General features: G+C 31.9%; 1 protein-coding gene across 1 annotated transcript in view; it reads left to right on the forward strand.

Annotated features, from left to right (window-relative positions):
- Positions 1-19,940, forward strand: part of LOC126883814 (nephrin-like) — a 593,591-nt gene that overhangs the window by 198,291 nt on the left and 375,360 nt on the right. The window contains exon 4 of the mRNA XM_050649484.1: positions 3,340-3,432. Within this exon, the coding sequence (XP_050505441.1) occupies positions 3,340-3,432 (93 nt within the window). The remainder of the gene's footprint in view (positions 1-3,339; positions 3,433-19,940) is intronic.

A 19,940-nucleotide genomic window follows, 5' to 3' on the forward strand; every position in this document is an offset into this window, starting at 1 on the left:
ATTATTGTTAACATTGTAAATTAATGTTGAATAAAAAAGTCCATTTTCCAGAATTTTCCGATTTTTCCGGTAAATGAAAATTAGCTTGTTGTTATTCTTCCGTCGAGTTACCTGAATTAAAAAAATGAAGGCTCTACGTTTTCTGGAAGCTGAGATTTATAAAAATTTTCAAGCGCTCCAAATTGAACTTTCTATAGCAAAATCTCGACGCGCGAAACTGGATTCCGACAATCTTCCCAATCACATGGTGCCAGCTCAGTCAGCGTGAGTAACTTCACTTTAAAGGGTTATTACTCGTTTTAAATAGAACATATTCCGTACTTATCAATTGCAATATCATATATAGATATTTATTATCATTCTGTAAAACTTTCAACTCTTAATATTTATAAACAATCGAGATGTGATTTAAAAAAAAGTATAACTTGGCTATTATTGGTCCTAGAAAGTTGTTTTTTCTTTTTTAATGTGTGTTTTTTTACCAGCTTTTTGATACAATCAATTATATTTATTTATCATAAAAAATAACCAAGATATTCTAATTGTTTATAAGGAAAAAACTCACCATTTCTTTATCGACTTGTTAAACAACATTTAAAAAAAATATATTCTTTTTTTTAACTTTCTTAGTACTTTGAGTCTTTAAGAACCCACTGAACTTTGCCAAAAAGCTCTGAAAATACTCCTAGGGTAACAATGATTGTTTAAACATGCGATATCTGGGATAAACATTTAACATAACTCGTAAACTAACAAAAAGATCTTTTTAAAATTTTGTACACTAATAAAGGCACTTTATAAGGCACTGCCGTATGAGCAAGATAAATAAGTTCCTTACGACCTATTTTGTAAAAGTTATTAACATTAACAAAATAGTGCAAAAAACATGGTTTTTTGCAATTATCTCGGTTAATTCTTAATGGATTTTAACTTATAAAAATTCAAATTAATCGTTTTTTCATGATACACAACTTTTGTGAAACAACTTTTGCTGTAAATATGATACTAAAAATGTTATGGGCAAAAAACAATATTTTATATTTGCCCTTTGTTTATAAAAAAATGAGGTCGATTTACTAGTACCTCTGTATGTATTTTTAATTAACTATATTTCCCCTACGATTTAGCACCTTCAAATACCTGTATTGATTTTTTCCCGTTTTTATTTTTCGACCCTGGACTATTAGACCAGTAAGGATCTGTGAAAAAACGTCTATTTTTTTATGTGAGAGGTGGCATTCGGATTTTTGCAGATAAACTTCGGTGACACCTTCAGTAATAATAATTGACTTATGCTCCTTCTCAAATATGCCCGGAACATTAATAAAAAAATTAAAATATTTAAAGATTTCGAAAAACGTCGATTTTCTTCTGCTTTCTTTGCTTATAACTTTAACAACAATTCGTTTTGGAACAAAGTCGTAGAGAAATAAAATAAAGATAATTAAATTTTGTATGATATACAATTGGTCAAAAATGTCTTAAGGTATTACCTTTTCTGCAATATAGCAATAAATACAAAATAAGGGGGCAAAATAGGCCTGTTGTTATTCAATGTTTTTAACCACTTGGTGGCACTTAGAACCTCAGTAATTCACTTAGGAAATTCTTTGTAACATACTTAAACCGTGTACCAAATTTCATTAAAATCGACCTAATAGATTTTACATAATAAATTTGCAATCTAAATGTTTTTAAAAAAGTTCAAATTTTTTAAAATCTTTCTGAACAAAAAGTAGACCATTAAGAAGTTGGCTAATTTTTTACATATAAAGAGGTACTCTACCTATCTAATACACTTTACAGAATTAAAATCGGATTATTTAAGGGGCCTCAGCAATGTTTTAAACTTATAAACAATTTTTTGGCTTATAAACAAATAGCTTTGTTTAATAATAAAAAAAAATCATTTTTTGCAATGCAAATAATTAAAACCGGTATATTTTGACTTAAACTTTCAAATGCTGTCAGCAGAATTGCTATTTTATTTTTTAATCAAAAGTTATTCGCGTTCAAAAATTTAAATTTTTCGATTTTTTTAAAGTTCCACTGCGTTTATCTCGAAAACTATGCATCATACGAAAAAACTTGTAAGAACATTTTTTGCTTAGAATTACCCAAGAAATAAAAAAAATGTTTTATTTTGCGAAAAATCGGTGTTATGTAATTCCTCAAGTTCTTTGTTTATAACAATATTATCGATATCCGGATCAATTGTTACCCAAAAAAATCGTGTTCTACGGGTCAAAAAATACATAAAAATCTTGGGTAAGTCCATCTAAATAAAGGAGCGCGTAGCACCCCCTCCTGGCCACAGCACTAATTTGTTTATAAGCCAAAGAATTGTTTATAACTTTAAAACATTGCTGAGGCTGCTTAAATAATCCGATTTGAATTCTGTAAAGTGCATTAGACAGTTGGAGTGCTTCTTTATATGTAAAAAATTGACAAATCTTTGTATGTTCTAGTTTTTGTTGTGCAAGATTTTAAAAAGTTTTAATTTTTTAAAAAATTTGATTGCAAAATTATTATTCAAAATCTAGTAAGTCAATTTCAATGAAATTTGGTGTACGGTTTTAGCACATTACAAAAATTTTCTAAGCGAATTAGAAAGATTCCAAGTGTAACCTAAGTGATGGAAAATCATTGAATAATGACAGGCTTGTTTTGCCCCCTTATTTCATATTTATTGCTATTTTGCAGCAAGGGTGATAAATTAAGACATTTTTAACCAATCGCATCCGATAGAAAATTTAATTATCTTTGTTTTATTCCTATACGACTTTGTTCCAAAATGAATCGTTTTAAATCGTATATGCCGTTCCGGGCATATTTGAGAAGGGGCATAAATCAATTATTATTAACGAAGTTATCACCTAACTTTATCCGCAAAAATCTGAATGCCACCTCTCACATCAACCTAAAAACAGATCCTTACTTGTCTATATATCGGGATCATAAAGTCACAAATACTGAAATGATTGGTGTATATCCCAAGGATGCCAAACACAAGACTATCCTCATATAGGAGGAAATAAGAAAAAAGGTAGTCCAAAACCAGGAGGGTGGAGGATGTTGGAAAGGACATAGCAGAACTTAAAATCCCAAAATGAAAAATATAACTGGAAAAAACGGAAAAAGTAATAAACTAAGCCGTCAGCTTGGTCTTTAAATTCAAAATTTTAGAACTTATCTTTCTAACAATAATCTTTTAAAAGTTTTAATATGTTTCATGACCGGTAACAAATTTCTCTATTAAACTATTAAACTCTTTTCAAACTCTTTGCGGTTTTCGTTGTTGGAAAGTATTTTACTGATTAATTTTCTACTTTATTTCAGGTTTACCGAGTATGGTGGTTGCGTGACGGCGAAAGACTTTTAAGCAATACAACTGGAGGCGTTATAGTTAGTAACCAAACTTTGGTTTTACAGGTAATTCAATAAAGTTCAATTAAGAAACCGTCTATTCGTCATAAATAACAAAAATAGGCCAGTACATGACCGTATTAGACTGTAATAATTTTCACTATTTATAATGGGAAATAAGCCACAATATTATTAAAAAATGATTTTTATTAACGTTTCGACGCCCAAATCGGGTGCCGTTGTCAAAATACAAAATACTATTGACATAAACAAAAATGTTGTTGCTTAGAAAAAAATTCTTCTAATAATTTATTTAATTTGACTCATTTATATCGGCAATTCAGATACATAATATGATACATTTTAAAGTAGAAGACTTTAAAATGATATTGCCAATATTTGTGAGTTGCAATCCTGGGACGACTTTACTGAAAGATAGTTCATTCGATTACATGAAATCAACCCCAACTCAAGAATATCCGTCACAAAAAAATCATAGCATCTGATCTGTCTTTAAAAAGACAACCACATGCAACGGTGACATTAAAATTCTCGCGTTAGAGATCTCATAGTAAATCAGGAGGGAAAACCAGGGAAAACCTCGTGATACTATCCCGACATCGTAAGTATTTGGTCTTACATTTAATTTACTCTCAAAATTAATACCAAATTCTGACTTTACTATAATTTTGTTTAAATTATAAATAATATCAATAATACATGGATATATAAGTAATACTAAAATATAAAATATGTACTAACTTGACTATTGACTTACTAATTGTGGTATTTTCTTTCTATTGACTTCCTCTTTCAGTATGGGATTCCACATCCTACTGCATTCCACCGAGGAATTTGCGACACAATTGGTTTCGTTTAGCATAATTAGAGCCGCTTCTTTGATTTTTCTCTTTTTACTATCTGTTTCTTTCAGGACTATACTTGAATCTCTCCACTGAACTCTATGTTTATTATCCCATGCGTGTTGACATATTTGAGATCTATCAAATTCTCTATTTTTAATATAAGATTGATGTTCACTTATTCTAACGTTTAATGGTCTTGATGTTTCACCTATATAAAACTGTTCGCATTCACAAGGTATTTTATAAATACAATTCTTTGTCTTTTCTTGTTCATTGTTAGGTTTAGTTTTAGATAAAATAAATATAATAAATAATAAACCTAACAATGAACAAGACAGGACAGAGTATTGTATTTATAAAATACCTTGTGAATGCGAACAGTTTTTTATATAGGTGAAACATCAAGACCATTAAACGTTAGAATAAGTGAACATCAAACTTATATTAAAAATAGAGAATTTGATAGATCTCAAATATGTCAACACGCATGGGACAATGAACATAGAGTTCAGTGGAGAGATTCAAGTATAGTCCTGAAAGAAACAGATAGCAAAAGAGAAAAATCAAAGAAGCGGCTAAACGAAACCAATTGTGTCGCAAATTCCTCGGTGGAATGCAGTATGATGTGGATACCCATACTGAAAGAGGAAGTCAATAGAAAGAAAATACCACAATTAGTAAGTCAATAGTCAAGTTAGTACATATTTTATATTTTAGTATTACTTATATAGGGTGTCCCAAAAGTAGTGGAACGGTCAAATATTTCGCGAACTAAACATCAGATCAAAAAACTGAAAAATACGTGTTCAATCATTTTCAAAAATCTATCCAATTACACTAAACACCAACCCCCACTACACCCCCTGGAGGTGGGGTGGGGGGTAACTTTAAAATCTCAAATGGAAACCCCTAGTTTTTATTGCAGATTTGGATTCGTTACGTAAAAGTAAGCAACTTTTATTCAAGACATTTTTTCGAACTGTGGATAGATGGCGCTATAATTGGGAAAAACAATTTATCTTGATATCATAGGTAAATTATAGAAACGGTCTAATATCTCGAGAAATAGACTTCCAAATGAGAAACTAAAAAACAGGTTTTTAATGTTTTTCGAAAACCTATCGATAAACATCAAAAATGACCCTCCAACCCACCCCCTGGAGACGGGGTGGGGGGTAAATTTAAAATATTAAATAGCAACCCCATTTTTTATGGCAGATTCGAATTCGTCATAAAAAATTAAGCTACATTTATTCGAAACATTTTTTAAAATTGCTGATAGATGGCGCTAATAAATCGTATTTTTCCAATTAAAGCGTCATCTATCAACAATTCTAAAAAATGTTTCGAATAAATGTTGCTTAATTTTTCATGACGAATACGAATCTGTAATAAAAAGTGGGGGTTGCTATTTAAGATTTTAAAGTTACCCCCACCCCACCTCCAGGGGGTGGGTTGGAGGGTCATGTTTAGTGTTATTCGATAGGTTTTCGAGAAGCATTAAAAACCTTTTTCTGGTTTCTCATTTGGAAGTGTATTTCTCGAGATATTAGACCGTTTCTATAATTTACCTATGGTATCAGGATAAATCGTTTTTCTCAATTATAGCGCCATCTATCCACAGTTCGAAAGAATGTCTTGAATAAAAGTTGCTTACTTTTACGTAACGAATCCAAATCTGCAAGAAAAACTAGGGGTTTCCATTTGAGATTTTAAAGTTACCCTCCACCCCACCTCCAGAGGGTGTAGTGGGGGTTGGTGTTTGCTGTCATTGGATAGATTTTTAAAAATGATTGAACAGGTATTTTTCAGTTTTTTGATCCGATGTTTAGTTCGCGAAATATTCGACCGTTCCACTACTTTTGGGACACCCTGTATATCCATGTATTATTGATATTATTTATAATTTAAACAAAATTATAGTAAAGTCAGAATTTGGTATTAATTTTGAGAGTAAATTAAATGTAAGACCAAATACTTACGATGACGGGATAGTATCACGAGGTTTTTCCTGGTTTTCCCTCCTGATTTACTATGAGATCTCTAACGCGAGAATTTTAATGTCACCGTTGCATGTGGTTGTCTTTTTAAAGACAGATCACATGCTATGATTTTTTTTGTGACGGATATTCTTGAGTTGGGGTTGATTTCATGTAATCGAATGAACTATCTTTCAGTAAAGTCGTCCCAGGAACGCAACTCATAAATATTGGCAATATCATTTTAAAGTCTTCTACTTTAAAATGTATCATATTATGTATCTGAATTGCCGATATAAATGAGTCAAATTAAATAAATTATCAGAAGAATTTTTTTACTAAGCAACAACATTTTTGTTTATGTTAATAGTATTTTGTATTTTGACAACGGCACCCGATTTGGGCGTCGAAACGTTAATAAAAATTATTTTTTAATAATATTGTGGCTTATTTCCCATTATAAATAGTTAAAATTGTAAAAATGCCACAAGAAAATAGCTTCAGAACAACAGTAATAATTTTCCTCGTCGGATTTACTTAATAATTTGGATTTGGTTTTCTCTTACCATTTACTTCACTTTTCGACTTAAGACGAGGGTTGCTTTCACTTGGGGGGTGAAAGCCAGCCCTTCTCGAGGTTGAGGGTAAGTTATCAAATGGTCAATTTTTAATAAAAAAAAACACGTTCTTAGACGGTTTTTCGCAAATAACTCAAAAAGTAAGTATGTTATCGCAAAAAATATTCTAAATAAAACTGTAGCTTATAAAAGACAAAAAGAATGGTGTATGTATGAAGTCTTGTGACCCAAAAAGAGCAAAGTTATAGCTCAGGAAATATAGGTTCTTATTCGTAAATTCCAAATCGAATATTTCAACGTGAAATATCCAAAAAATGAAGCACTTTTTAGTGAAAGCTCATGAAGCTTTTTTAAAATATTAAGAAAAAGGTTTATTTTGATTTTGTATAAAAGTTTCTAAAATCAAAACAAAATGAGGTGCTCTCAAAGTAAAAATAGGAAGTGGTTGAAAGTTCTGAGTGGTTGAAACTGAGTTTTATTTAATCTTGCCCAAGTATACTTTCGCTCCTAGAGCATCTTCAGGGGCATTTCGTCAAAAAAGGAAGGAATCCGCGAATGTCATTAATTTTCTGAGTTGCGGCAAATTAAATTAACATATTATTTCTAACAAATACTTAACGTACTTTACACGAAGGGCAAACAGATAAATTTAAGTGCCGGTAATTTTGGTACTTCTACATTTTGAAGATGGAGGTACTATTTATCTGTTTGTCATTCGTGTAGTGTACTTTAAATATTTGTTAGATATATGTTAGAATAAAATAGAAGAGAAATATGCTTTATTGTCACTGAAAATGTTTACAATTTTATGGACAAAGCTTACATACAATCAAAAGAAAAATAATATCAATAACAAATAACAACTACAATTTCCTAAAATTAGATAAATCGTCAATATACAGTATATAAGATATAAAATCAATTATAAGCGATCATATGTTAATTTAAGTTGCCAGCAATCAATTAATGACATCCTTCCTTTTTTTGATGAAATGCCCCTAAAGATAAAGATGCTCTAGGAGCAAAAGTATACTTGGGCAAGCTTAAATAAAATTCAGCGCACGATTTCTGCCTTTTATTTCGTAAAATTTAAAATAAATATGTTAAAAATAAATTTAAAAAAAAACGTGAAAGTCACTCCGTCATTAGCAACGCAAATAAAATGAATGATTAATGTTTACGACTTACTTTAATTATGTATCGTAACAATATTTTTTGTTTTTGAGAAAAATTTGTTTTAAATTAAAAAAAAATGAAGATTTGAAAAAAAAACACTTTTCTTAATTACTTGAAAATATTAGAGATACGAAAAATCACAAAAGGTAACAAAAATTCAGTTTTGCTTTTCTGAACATTTTGGTTTGTTTTCTTTTTTTTTTCTGTAAAACAAAAAAAAAACTCCCGTTCAAAGCCCTTTCAACTACAACGGTTTTAAAATAAAAGTTAAAAAATTTATTCAAATCATCGTACTGTCTTTTAAAAAACCTGAAAGATGTCTTTTTGAGCACTTCATAGCTTAGAAACTAGAGTTAATAAAAAGCTAATAATATATTTTAGGAGAAATCACAACGCGTATACGGAGCATTGTATGAGACACATAATCTGCTATTATGCTATTAAGTCTTTCAGGGGCAGAAATTCTACAGCAAATTTTACCTTAAATGGGCAAGATTAGAGAAAATCAATGTAAATGCGGTATGACATTTGTACCAGCACCCATTTCAGTGAATTTTTTTGTGTTACATTGTTACCTGAAAGAGTTACACCTGAAACGCACAGATACACTGTCACCTACTGAATAAAAACCTACTTTTCATGAGCTACAAAACTCTTCTTTTACTGGGTCTGCAGGCTTCATAAATACACTATTTTTTTTGTTTTTTTTTAGCTTCATTTTGGCTAAGAGCATTTTTTCCTATCAAACATGAAATCGTGTGAAAACATGGTTTTTTGTTGAAAACTAAACTACTAAACTATTATTGACTTAGTGAAAAACTATGGAACAAAGTTTGCTTAGACATAGAGGCCTATTATACTAGGCAACTAGGTGACGCCACCAAGTTGCTCCACTAGTGACTCATTACGTCACGGGGCGTTAAAGTAAATGAGACCTATTAGACTACGGTAACTGGTTGCGCCACCAGTGGCCCATATCGGCCACCAGTTGCCCATAATATTTTGTGTGCTTTAATTTGGTGGAGTCACTAGTTGCGCCACCAGTTGCGCCACTAGTTCGTCACCAGTTACCTAATCTAATAATGGCCTTAGTCAGCTCATTTCCGCTTTCACCGTCCAACTAAAAGCAACCCTAGTAGGCGAGCGGCAGCAACCTCTAAAATTACCTTATTCCGATCATGAAAATCAACTTTAAGGTGAATGAGCACTTTTAGTGATTCTTTATGTTTTTGAGGTCGCTGAATCAGAATATGAAGTTTATTTTTATCTATAGTTGGTGAAACATGTTCAAAAATCAAATTTTATGCCAAAATGCGAAAAATCAATTTTGATAATTTTTCAATTTTACCTCGTTGTATCTTTGGTCGCTGTAAATCTTTTCTTTTGAAAATGTAACTGTTTCATCTTTGAAGCATTTAAATAACACGGAGCTTTGTCCCAAATGTTTATACATATTAAAAGATAAGTTGTTTATTTTTAAACATTTTGTCGTCAGATTTCGTTAGTTTCATATTTACTTAAAAAAGTTGAATGAAAAACTTTTTAGTTTATAATTTTAACCAACACAGCAAAAAAATATAATTCATGGAGAAGTTTTCTGGAAAATTTTAACTCAAAATATGCAATAGAAAAAAAGATATGTGAATTTATATACGAGCGGCACACCCCAAAAAATGCTTATTTCTAGACATACTGTGTGGTGTGATAACAACGGTGTGGGGAATGGCTAATTTTGGTCATATTGTACGTTTTTCATGGTGCTGAAAACTAAAATTAGGTTTATTTTGAATTTTACGTGGGGAACATTGGCAAAATCGCATTTTACCCTAAAAATAATGAAAAAATGAAATTACATTTTTTGCGTTTAACTCGCTACAACTCTGTTCCATCTTAATATTTTTTTCTGAAATTTTTATAGTATATATTTCTTACCTTTCTGAAGACAATGGTACCTGTTTCAATCTTTCTGTCTCATTACAATAAAAGTTATGAATTGTTTAAAGTAAAAGGTGCGAATTCCTGAATTTTAAAGTTTAATCGCAAAAGTTGAGTGACAAAATTTGAAATTTAGCTTTTTAATCAAGTTTATGTTAAAATATAGGGAACAAAAAATTAAATGTTTTATAGAAAAAAAAATGGTGCCACTTTTAATTAAAAAAAAAGAGTGATTTCATTTTTTTTTTAATTTTAGGGCAACATTGCGATTTTGACAATGTTTCCCCATCTAAAATTTAATAACCGTTTTTTTTTTGGGGAGTGCATCTCGTTTATAAAGTCACATAACTTTTTTCCTATTGCATAATTTGACTTGAAATTGTTCATGAAACTTCTTCATGAACTATATTTTATTGCTGTGTTAGTTGAAATTATAAACTAAAAAGTTTGTCACTCAACATTTTTAGGTAAACATGAAACTAACGAAATCTGGCGACAAAATGTTTAAAAATTAGTAACTCTTCTTTTAATATGTGTAAATAATTTGGACAAAGCTCGTTGTTATCTAAATACTTCAAAGATGACAGTAAAATTTTCAAAAGGGCATATTTACAGCGACCAAAGATAAAGCGAGGTAAATATGAAAAATCATCAAAATTGATTTTTTAAACTTTTGCATAAAATTTGATTTTTGAACATGTTTCACCAATTTGAACGACCTCGAAAATATAAGGAATGACCAAAATTTTCCGTTCACCTATCATGGTCGCTTTTTCGATTTCTGGGCCTCAAATTAGGGGTGTGACGCTCGCCTATAGGCTCATGTCATAAAGTGAAGTGGAGGGTAAGTAGAACCTAAATAGAAATTTTCATGCAATTTGATATGACATGGAAAATTCCAGAATATCGCCGTATTTTATGTTTATTTACTGGCCTAAATAAAAAGTGGCTGTTTTCAAAAGTATTAATTAAAAATATATTTGGCACGGAATTTTCTTTAAAACGAGCCCTGGAGAGAGATTATAATTGGACGAGCAAAAAAATTTAAATGTTTTTGTTGATGCTTGTTACTTCGACAGAATTATATTTTAAAGCTTAAAGTTGAAACTGAAAGCCTTTTGTATGATAGAATAGAATAATGTTATTCTGAAGCTATTTAGTTGCGGCATTCTTATAATCAACTATTTTCAATGGGAAATAAGCCACAATTTTACCCAAAAAATGATTTTATTAACGTTTCAACGCCCAAGTCAGGTGTCGTTGTCAAAATACAAAATAATACTAAATTAAACAAAAATATTGTTGCTTAGTAAAAAATTCTTCTAATAATTTATTTAATCTGACTCATTTATATGGGCAACTTATACATTTTAAAGTAGAAGACTTTAAAATGATATTGCCAAAATTGATGAGTTGCATTCCTGGGACGACTTTACTAAAAGATAGTTCATTTGATTACATGAAATCAACCCAACTCAAGGATATTCGCCACAAGAAATCATAGTATGTGATCTGTTTTTAAAGAGACAACGAAATGCAACGGTGGCAGTAAAATTATCGCGCTAGAGATTCCATAGTAAATCACGAGGGAAAACCAGGAAAAAACCTCGTGATACTATCCCGACATCGTAAGTATTTGGGCTTACATTTAGTTTACTCTCAAATCTAATACCAAATTTTGACTTTAATAATTATATGCTATTTTAAATTATAAATAATATTAATAATACATAGATATTATATACATAATACTAAAATATAAAATATGTACTAACTCGATATGTTACTGACTTACTAACCATGCTATTTTGTTTCTATTGACTTCCTCTTTTCATTTGGGTAACCACATCCTACTGCATTAGACCGAGGAATTTGCGACAAAATTTGTTTTTGTTTAGCATAATTAGAGCCTCTTCTTTGATTTTTCTCTTTTTACTATCTATTTCTTTCAGGACTCTACTTGAATCTCTCCCTGAACTCTATGTTCATTATCCCATGCGTGTTGACATATTTGAGATCTATCAAATTCTCTATTATTAATATAAGACTGATGTTGACTTATTCTAACGTTTAATGGTCTTGATGTTTCACCTAAATAAAATTGTTCGCATTCACAAGGTATTTTATAAATACAATTCTTTGTTCTTTCTTGTTCATTGTTAGGTTTAGTTTTAGATAGAATAGATCTCAATGTGTTTGTTGTTTTGAATGTTGAATTTATTTCCTATTGTTTTAAGTTTCTTGGATAGTCCTTTTTTATATGAAACGTTAATAAAATCATTTTTTGGTAAAATTGTGGCTTATTTCCCATCATTGAAAATAGTTGATAACAGAATAAAGTTTTAACCTTTGAGTTGAAACTGAAAGATTTTATCAAGGTTTCCAAATAATACAAAAAATTAAAAGAAAATAGTATTCAACACAGTATAAAAATAAAGAATAGCGGATGTGACTTTTGAAACAGTGAGCAACTTGTTTCTTCTATGTTACTCTGTTCCTCTATTATTGGAGATTGACTATCCCCGTAGGCGTTGCAATTTTGAGTTGTGTAGAAATTTTGGGGAACCAGACATTCTAAAATTTAAGATACTACACCTTAGATGAATAAGGCGTGTAGTCTCGCGAAATGAAGGTTCATCAGTCACAAATCGTTTGACCGAAGAGGGCGAGAATGACGAGCTAGAGGAAGACCGATACTTGGGTATCAAGAAAAAGAGGACGTCAAAAATGAATAACCATTTTCAATTTCGTTGCAACACGAAACTACAGCCGCATCATTATTCCAGTTCAATCAGAGAGTGCAGCAAGCACCTTTACTGGTTTCGAAACTTATTAGTCTCTCATCAGGAAGCATATATGCTGCTCTATATGATCCAACGAGGACAAACCCCGGCGTACAGTCACGGATTGCAACGAACGAAATGACAAGGATGTCCTAGCGGCAACTTCTAGCAAAAAACAAGTTTTCAATCTAATAGCACATAAAACAACATCCAAAAATGTTATGTTCTACATCCTCCAGACTGAAAACAATGGGAACCTTCTCTGGTAACACCTCCGAGGCTTCTACAATTTGCAAGACATAACGGATGCTGAGACTAAGGAAGATGAGGGAATTTTACAATGTATAATTCACGTCCGATCTGCCCAGCGCGGTAAAGTTCCAAGAGAATGGTTCCCTTTGTACTCCAATCAGAGTAAACATGTAAATAAAAAATTAATAACCATTTTAAATTTCGTTGCAACACGAAACTACAGCCGCATCATTATTCCAGTTCAACCACAGAGTGCAGCAAGCACCTCTACCGGTTTCGAAATTTATTAGTCTCTCATCAGGAGGCACATATGCTGCTCTCCCTGATCCAACTAGGACAAACCCCGGCGTACAGTCACGGAGTGCAACGAACTAAATGGCAGGGATGCCCAAGCGGCAACTTCTAGCAAAAAACAAGTTTTCAATCTAATGGCACATAAAACAACATCCAAAAATGTTATATTCTACATCCTCCAGACTGAAAACTATGGAAACCTTATCTGGTAACACCTCCGAGGCTTCTACAATTTGCAAGACATAACGGATGCTGAGACTAAGGAAGATGAGCGAATTTTACAATTTATAATTCACGTCCGGTCTGCCCAGCGCGGTAAAGTTCCAAGAGAATGGTTCCCTTTGTACTCCAATCAGAGTAAACATGTAAATAAAAAATTAATAACCATTTTCAATTTCGTTGCAACACGAAACTACAGCCGCATCATTATTCCAGTTCAATCAGAGAGTGCAGCAAGGATTATAAATTGTAAAATTCCCTCATCTTCCTTAGTCTCAGCATCCGTTATGGCTTGCAAATTGTAGAAGCCTCGGAGGTGTTACCAGAGAAGGTTCCCATTGTTTTCAGTCTTTTAGGATGTAGAATAACATTTTTGGATGTTGTTTTATGTGCTAATAGATTGAAAACTTGGTTTTTTTTAAAGAGGACGATTTAAAATCTGGAGTTAAAGTTTGGAATAAAGCTACCAAGAACAGAAGTAAATTAAGGATTGTTCTACAGAAAGCTCGGACTCTTATTGAGCTGTGATGCCACTAGTATTAGTAAATAATTAATAAATCGGCAATAAACAAAACTCATTAAATATGTTTTAAGATCAATTTTTAGCACTGACCAGAAAGTAAGTTTCAGTATAATAAACTACATGTTATATACACACACAACCAAATTTATACAAGGTGTCCCAAAAGTAGCGGAACGGTCGAATATTTCGTGAACTAAACATCGGATCGAAAAACTGAAAAATACGTGTTCAATCATTTTCAAAAATCTATCCAACGACACCAAACACCAACCCCCACTACACCCCCTGGAATTGGGGTGGGGGTTAACGGGTTAACTTTAAAATCTCAAATGGAAACCCCCAGTTTTTCTTGCAGATTTGGATTCGTTACGTAAAAGTAAGCAACTTTTATTTGCGACATTTTTTGGAACTGTAGATAGATGGCGCTATAATTGGGAAAAACCATTTATCCTGATACCCTAGGTAAATTATAGAAACGGTCTAATATCTTGAGAAATACACTTCCAAATGAGAAACCAAGAAAAGGTTTTTAATACTTTTCGAAAACCTATCGAATAGCAACAAACATGACCCTCTAACCCACCCCCTGGAAGTGGGGTGGGGGGTAACTTTAAAATATTAAATAGCAACCCTTACTTTTTATTGCAGAATCGGATTTGTCATGAAAAATTAAGCAACATTTATTCGAAACATTTTTTAAAATTGTTGAAAGATGACGCTTTAATTGGAAAAATACGATTTATTAGCGCCATCTATCAGCAATTTTAAAAAATGTTTCGAATAAATGTTGCTTAATTTTTCATGATGAATTTGAATCTGCAATAAAAAGTGGGGGTTGCTATTTAAGATTTTAAAGTTACCCCCCAACCCACCTCCAAGGGGTGGGTTGGAGGGTCATGTTTGGTGTTTATCAATAGGTTTTCGAAAAATATTAAAAACCTATTTTTTGGTTTCTCATTTGGAAGTGTATTTTTCGAGATATTAGACCGTTTCCATAATTTACCTATGGTATCAGGATAAATGGTTTTTCCCAATTATAGCGTCATCTATCCACAGTTCGAAAAAAGTGTCTTGAATAAAAGTTGCGTACTTTTATGTAACGAATCCAAATCTGCAAGAAAAACTGGGAGTTTCCATTTGAGATTTTAAAGTTACCCCCACCCCACCTCCAGGGGGTGTAGGGGGGTTGGTGTTTGGTGTCATTGGAAAGATTTTTGAAAATTATTAAATACGTATTTTTCAGTTTTTCGATCTGATGTTTATTTCGCGAAATATTCGACCGTCCGCTACTTTTGGGACACCCTATATGTAATCACCATGTATTTCAAGAGAATATTTATTTCTTTTGAAGAAACTTGTTATTGTCGCGAAGAATAAAGGTTTTTCTTTTTTAAACAAATCAATACGAAAATCAGATAATATAGCTCGGTACGGTATAGGTAATTTGCTTGAGTTGCAAATTGAACGAAAATAAATAAACTAACTTTTGCGTCCAAAAACGAAAATATGCCTTATGTGGGGTTATAGGACTTACAACGGGAAAAGATTATTGATCGTGAGGAGCAAGTAATGTTCTCAAAGGGACATAGCTGCAGAGCTAGGCGTAACACAGGGCGTTCTGTTCCAAACCTATGCTAGGTAACAGGAATTAGGAAAGCTCAAAAATAAAGCAAGGGAAAGTCGTCAAAAAGTAATAACGTCTCGCCACGATCGTTTAATTGTCCAATCAGGTAAAAGATACCCAACCATTTCTCACGTGCAGCTCCAAAGGCAGCTTTTGGAAGCTACAGGTGTAACTGTTTCAGTTGAAACGATAAGAAGAAGAGTTCGTGCCAAGAATTATACAACAAAAGACAGTTATGGGTTCCCGAGTTATCCAGGCAGCACAAGATTGACCGCCTAAATTGGTGTATTCACCACCAAAACTGGAACATTGGGAATTGACAAAATGTGCTATTTTCAGAAAAAGCCAGGATTTGTGTAAAATCAGATGACCTACGAAATCGTGTACTTAGAGGTCGAGGAGAACAAGCAAGAACGAAAACTGTCAGATCTGTTCACATATATAGAGGGGAAGTGTAACATTCTGGATAGGCATTGTGATCCGTAAAAAACTCCTTTAATTTTCATCCAAACAACTTTAACTCCTCACAGCTATGTTGATAATCTGTAGTTAGGCTTTGGATAGGTGCAACAGGAGAAAATTTAATTTTCGTGCATGCTAATGGACCTCCACATACCGTTAGAGTGACTAGAGACATCATTGAAGCAGAAGATATCCCTTGTTTGGAGTGTCCTGTTTGCTCATCCGGGCTTAACCCTATAGAGTATTTGTGTGATATGCTTAAAAAAAATTAGAGCTCGCCAGGATAATCCACAAAACACCGCACGGCTAGTACACGCTGCTTTTGAATAATGGATCAACGTAGCACAACAAAATGTTGATAATGTGAAATAATTATGTCACAGACTGTTTTCAGCTCCCGGACTGACAGACCCGAGTTGTTTACCAAGTAACCTTTTTTTATGATTTTTGATGTTCTATTCCTTCTCAAATTTTGGAGTAAATTATTTCTTGTTTCTTGTAAATAGTATTCGAGATGTTATTAATTTCTAATAATTAATTTAAAAGTATCCACAAATGCACACGGGAAGTTGTAAGCAAAGGAGAAAAATCAATAATCGATTATGTAGTAGTGGAAAAAGACTATAGGGCAAACATTACCGACACCAAAGTACGAAGAGGTGCAGAAATCCATAGTGATCACTATCTGGTGGTAACAAAAATCAAACACCAAATTATGAAGAAAGAGGAGCAGAAAATAAATAAAGAAAGAAAAGTAGAATTTGAATCAATAAGATCTTACAAGTTGACAGAAGAAAATGTGAGAACTAAATATGAAGAAATAATAAATCGAGAAATTGAAAAAAGGCTATTAATAATGAGAGATGCAGATGTGGATCAGTTATGGAATAGTATAAAAGAAATTATTATTGAGACATCCAAGGAGGCTTGCGGCATGAGTAGAACAACTAGTAACAAGAAACAGACATCATGGTGGAATGAACAAATTAAATCAGAAACAAAGGAAAAGAAAAGAAGATGGAAAATATACCTATCAAACAAAACAACTGAAACGAATGAAAAATATAAAGAACAACGAAAAATAGTCAAAAATATGATAAAAGATGCAAAAGAAGAAAGTTGGAAACAATTCGGGGAAAACTAGAATCAGATAGTAAAAGTAACCAAAAGCTGTTTTATAAGACCACGAAAACGTTAAGAAGGGGAGAAATACAGCTCAATTGACAATTAGAGACGAAACAGGAAACATTTTGACACAAGAAGAAGAAATAATGGAAAGATGGAAAAGGTATTTTCAAGAACTATTATCAACCGAAAACGAAACACCACAGTATACCATGAACAGGACAAATACCGGAGAAGCCATAGAAGAAACGCAACACACTGCAATAACAGGGGAAGGATTTACACAAGGACTGGCAAAAATGGAAAATGGAAAATCACCAGGGCATGATAAAATAACAACGGAGATGCTCAAATATATGGGAGTACAAGGACAACACATATTATTACAATTAATAAACAAGATATGGAAAGCTGAAAGAATACCAAAAGAATGGAAGAACTCGTTGATACTACCCATATTTAAATCTGGAGATAAAAAGGAATGCAAAAATAATAGAGGCATAATGCTCCTGTGCTCGGCGATGAAACTGTACGAACAAATATTACAAGAAAAGCTGACAAAGATATAATCGATACAACATTAGCAGAATCTCAAAGCGGCTTTAGAAAAGGAAGAAGTGTGCAAGATCACATCTTCACTATTAAACAGATCATTGAGAAAACGAAACTCAGAAGAGGAAAAGCATATTTTGCGTTTATCGACTTACAAAAAGCGTTTGATCTTGTTCCTGCAAAAAGTATGGTCGCTCCTGGAACAAAGAGGAATAACAACCAAACTAAGGAAGAATATTGAATGTCTATATAAAAATACAACGAATTGTGTTATAACTAGAAACCTCAAGTCAGAAAATTTTATAACAAAAGATGGGCTAAGACAGGGAGGAGGACTAAGTCCAACATTGTTTACGTTGTTTATCAACGAAATAATTAAAAAATGTAGTCAGATAACAAAACACCTATTTGTAGGATACAAAAATTTGCAACCGATCGAAATATCAGAATGTGCTTTTGCAGATGACATCGTTATAATGGCAGCAAAAGAAAAGGACCTACAAGAAAACTTACAAACGTGGAATGAAATATTAGAAGAAAATGGCATGAAACTAAACTTAACAAAAACAAAAGTAATGGTAGTAGCAGAAACTAAAGAAAACGTGAGTATTCAGATCAATGGTATACATATACAACAAGTTGAATGCTTCGAATACCTCGGTGTAAAAATTGAAGATTCAGGTCAACAAGGTTTAGAAATCGATAAACGTATAGAGAAAGCAATAGATTAATATTATGCAATGAACACAACTTATAGGAAAAAAGGAAATAGCGCAAAGTACAAAAATGAAAGTATTTAAGACAATATATAGACCCATACTCACCTTCGGTTGCGAATCGTGGACATTAACAGAGAGGCAGGAGAGCAGAATACAAGCGACGGAAATGAAGTACCTAAGAAGAGCGAGAGGAGTCACAAGACTTGAAATAAAGTCAACTAAAATTAAACATGAGTGCCTAAAAGATCATAGAAAAGTCAAGTTTTGTAACAATTTAATTAGGAGCGTGCCGACGCAAATTAAAGCTTGCAGAAGAACTAGATGTGATATCACTCACTACCAAAAAAAACAAAAAAATAAATAAAGACCATTTAAACCTTATTCGTTTTACATTGAAATTTTGTATGCTATTGACTTTAAAACAACTAGTTTCAATTTGTTTTTTAAATACTTTATGGTTTTTTTAATTGTTATGTGTTTATGATTAAATTGCTTTAAAATAAATATTGTTTGACTTCGTGTGTTCGTTTTTTTTTAAATTCGCACGAAATAATAAGAAATATCAGATGATTCCATATAAGTTTGGTTGTGCGTAGTTTTCCTATTTTATTTTTATATAATTTTTATATACAGAGTGAGTTTTATGTATGAAAACACTCAATTATCAAAAACGGCTTACAAGATTTTTATAGAATGTGGTAGGTATGGGTTTTCTAATGCGGCCGATATTATAGTGCTAATGACATTGTTGTCATATTTTCCGTTTTTCTGAAAATCTAATGAACTTTCTTATTTCAAATAGAACACCCTGTATATTTTTTGTGTTTTGAAGTCCCTAAGAAATACTGATAATTTTTCGTATTATATTCCCTATACCTAAATATCATAATTTCGGAGTTTTTGCTACATTTATTTAAAAAAAAAATTTAAACAAATTCTAAAAATCAATTTTTTTGACCCGAATAAACACTATTTTAGATTGCTTGGATCATGGGGAACAAAAAAGATCTTTTATAATTTTTCTCTAAAATTAATCGTTTCCGAGTTATAAACAATTTAAAACTGAAAAAAATCGAATAATGACGATTTTCAAGGTTCAAGAACACAAATAAACAGTTTTATTTTGAAGCTTCGAAGTATCCAAATTCAACCTTAAGCCTTATTCTATCAGATACTGATAAGTAATTTAAGATTGTTTCATTTTAAAACATTGTAATTTTAAATGTTAATGCAGCCCGATCGCCCGTCCTCTCATATGCACTTCATTAAAAATTAAAAATCAATGTTTTAGAATAAAAAGAGACAAAAAATCTTATGGCAAGCTATCAGAAGAAGAGTTGGGCCTGAATTTAGGTACTTTATAATTTCAAAAATTATATTTTTTACTTTTGTTTTAGAACCTTAAAAATCGTCATTATTAGATTTTTTCAGTTTTAAATTGTTGATTACTCGAAAACGATTAACTTTAGAGAAAAATTACAAAAGAC

This window comes from Diabrotica virgifera, chromosome 4 (genome assembly GCF_917563875.1).
Source record: "Diabrotica virgifera virgifera chromosome 4, PGI_DIABVI_V3a".
Classification (NCBI taxonomy): domain Eukaryota; kingdom Metazoa; phylum Arthropoda; class Insecta; order Coleoptera; family Chrysomelidae; genus Diabrotica; species Diabrotica virgifera.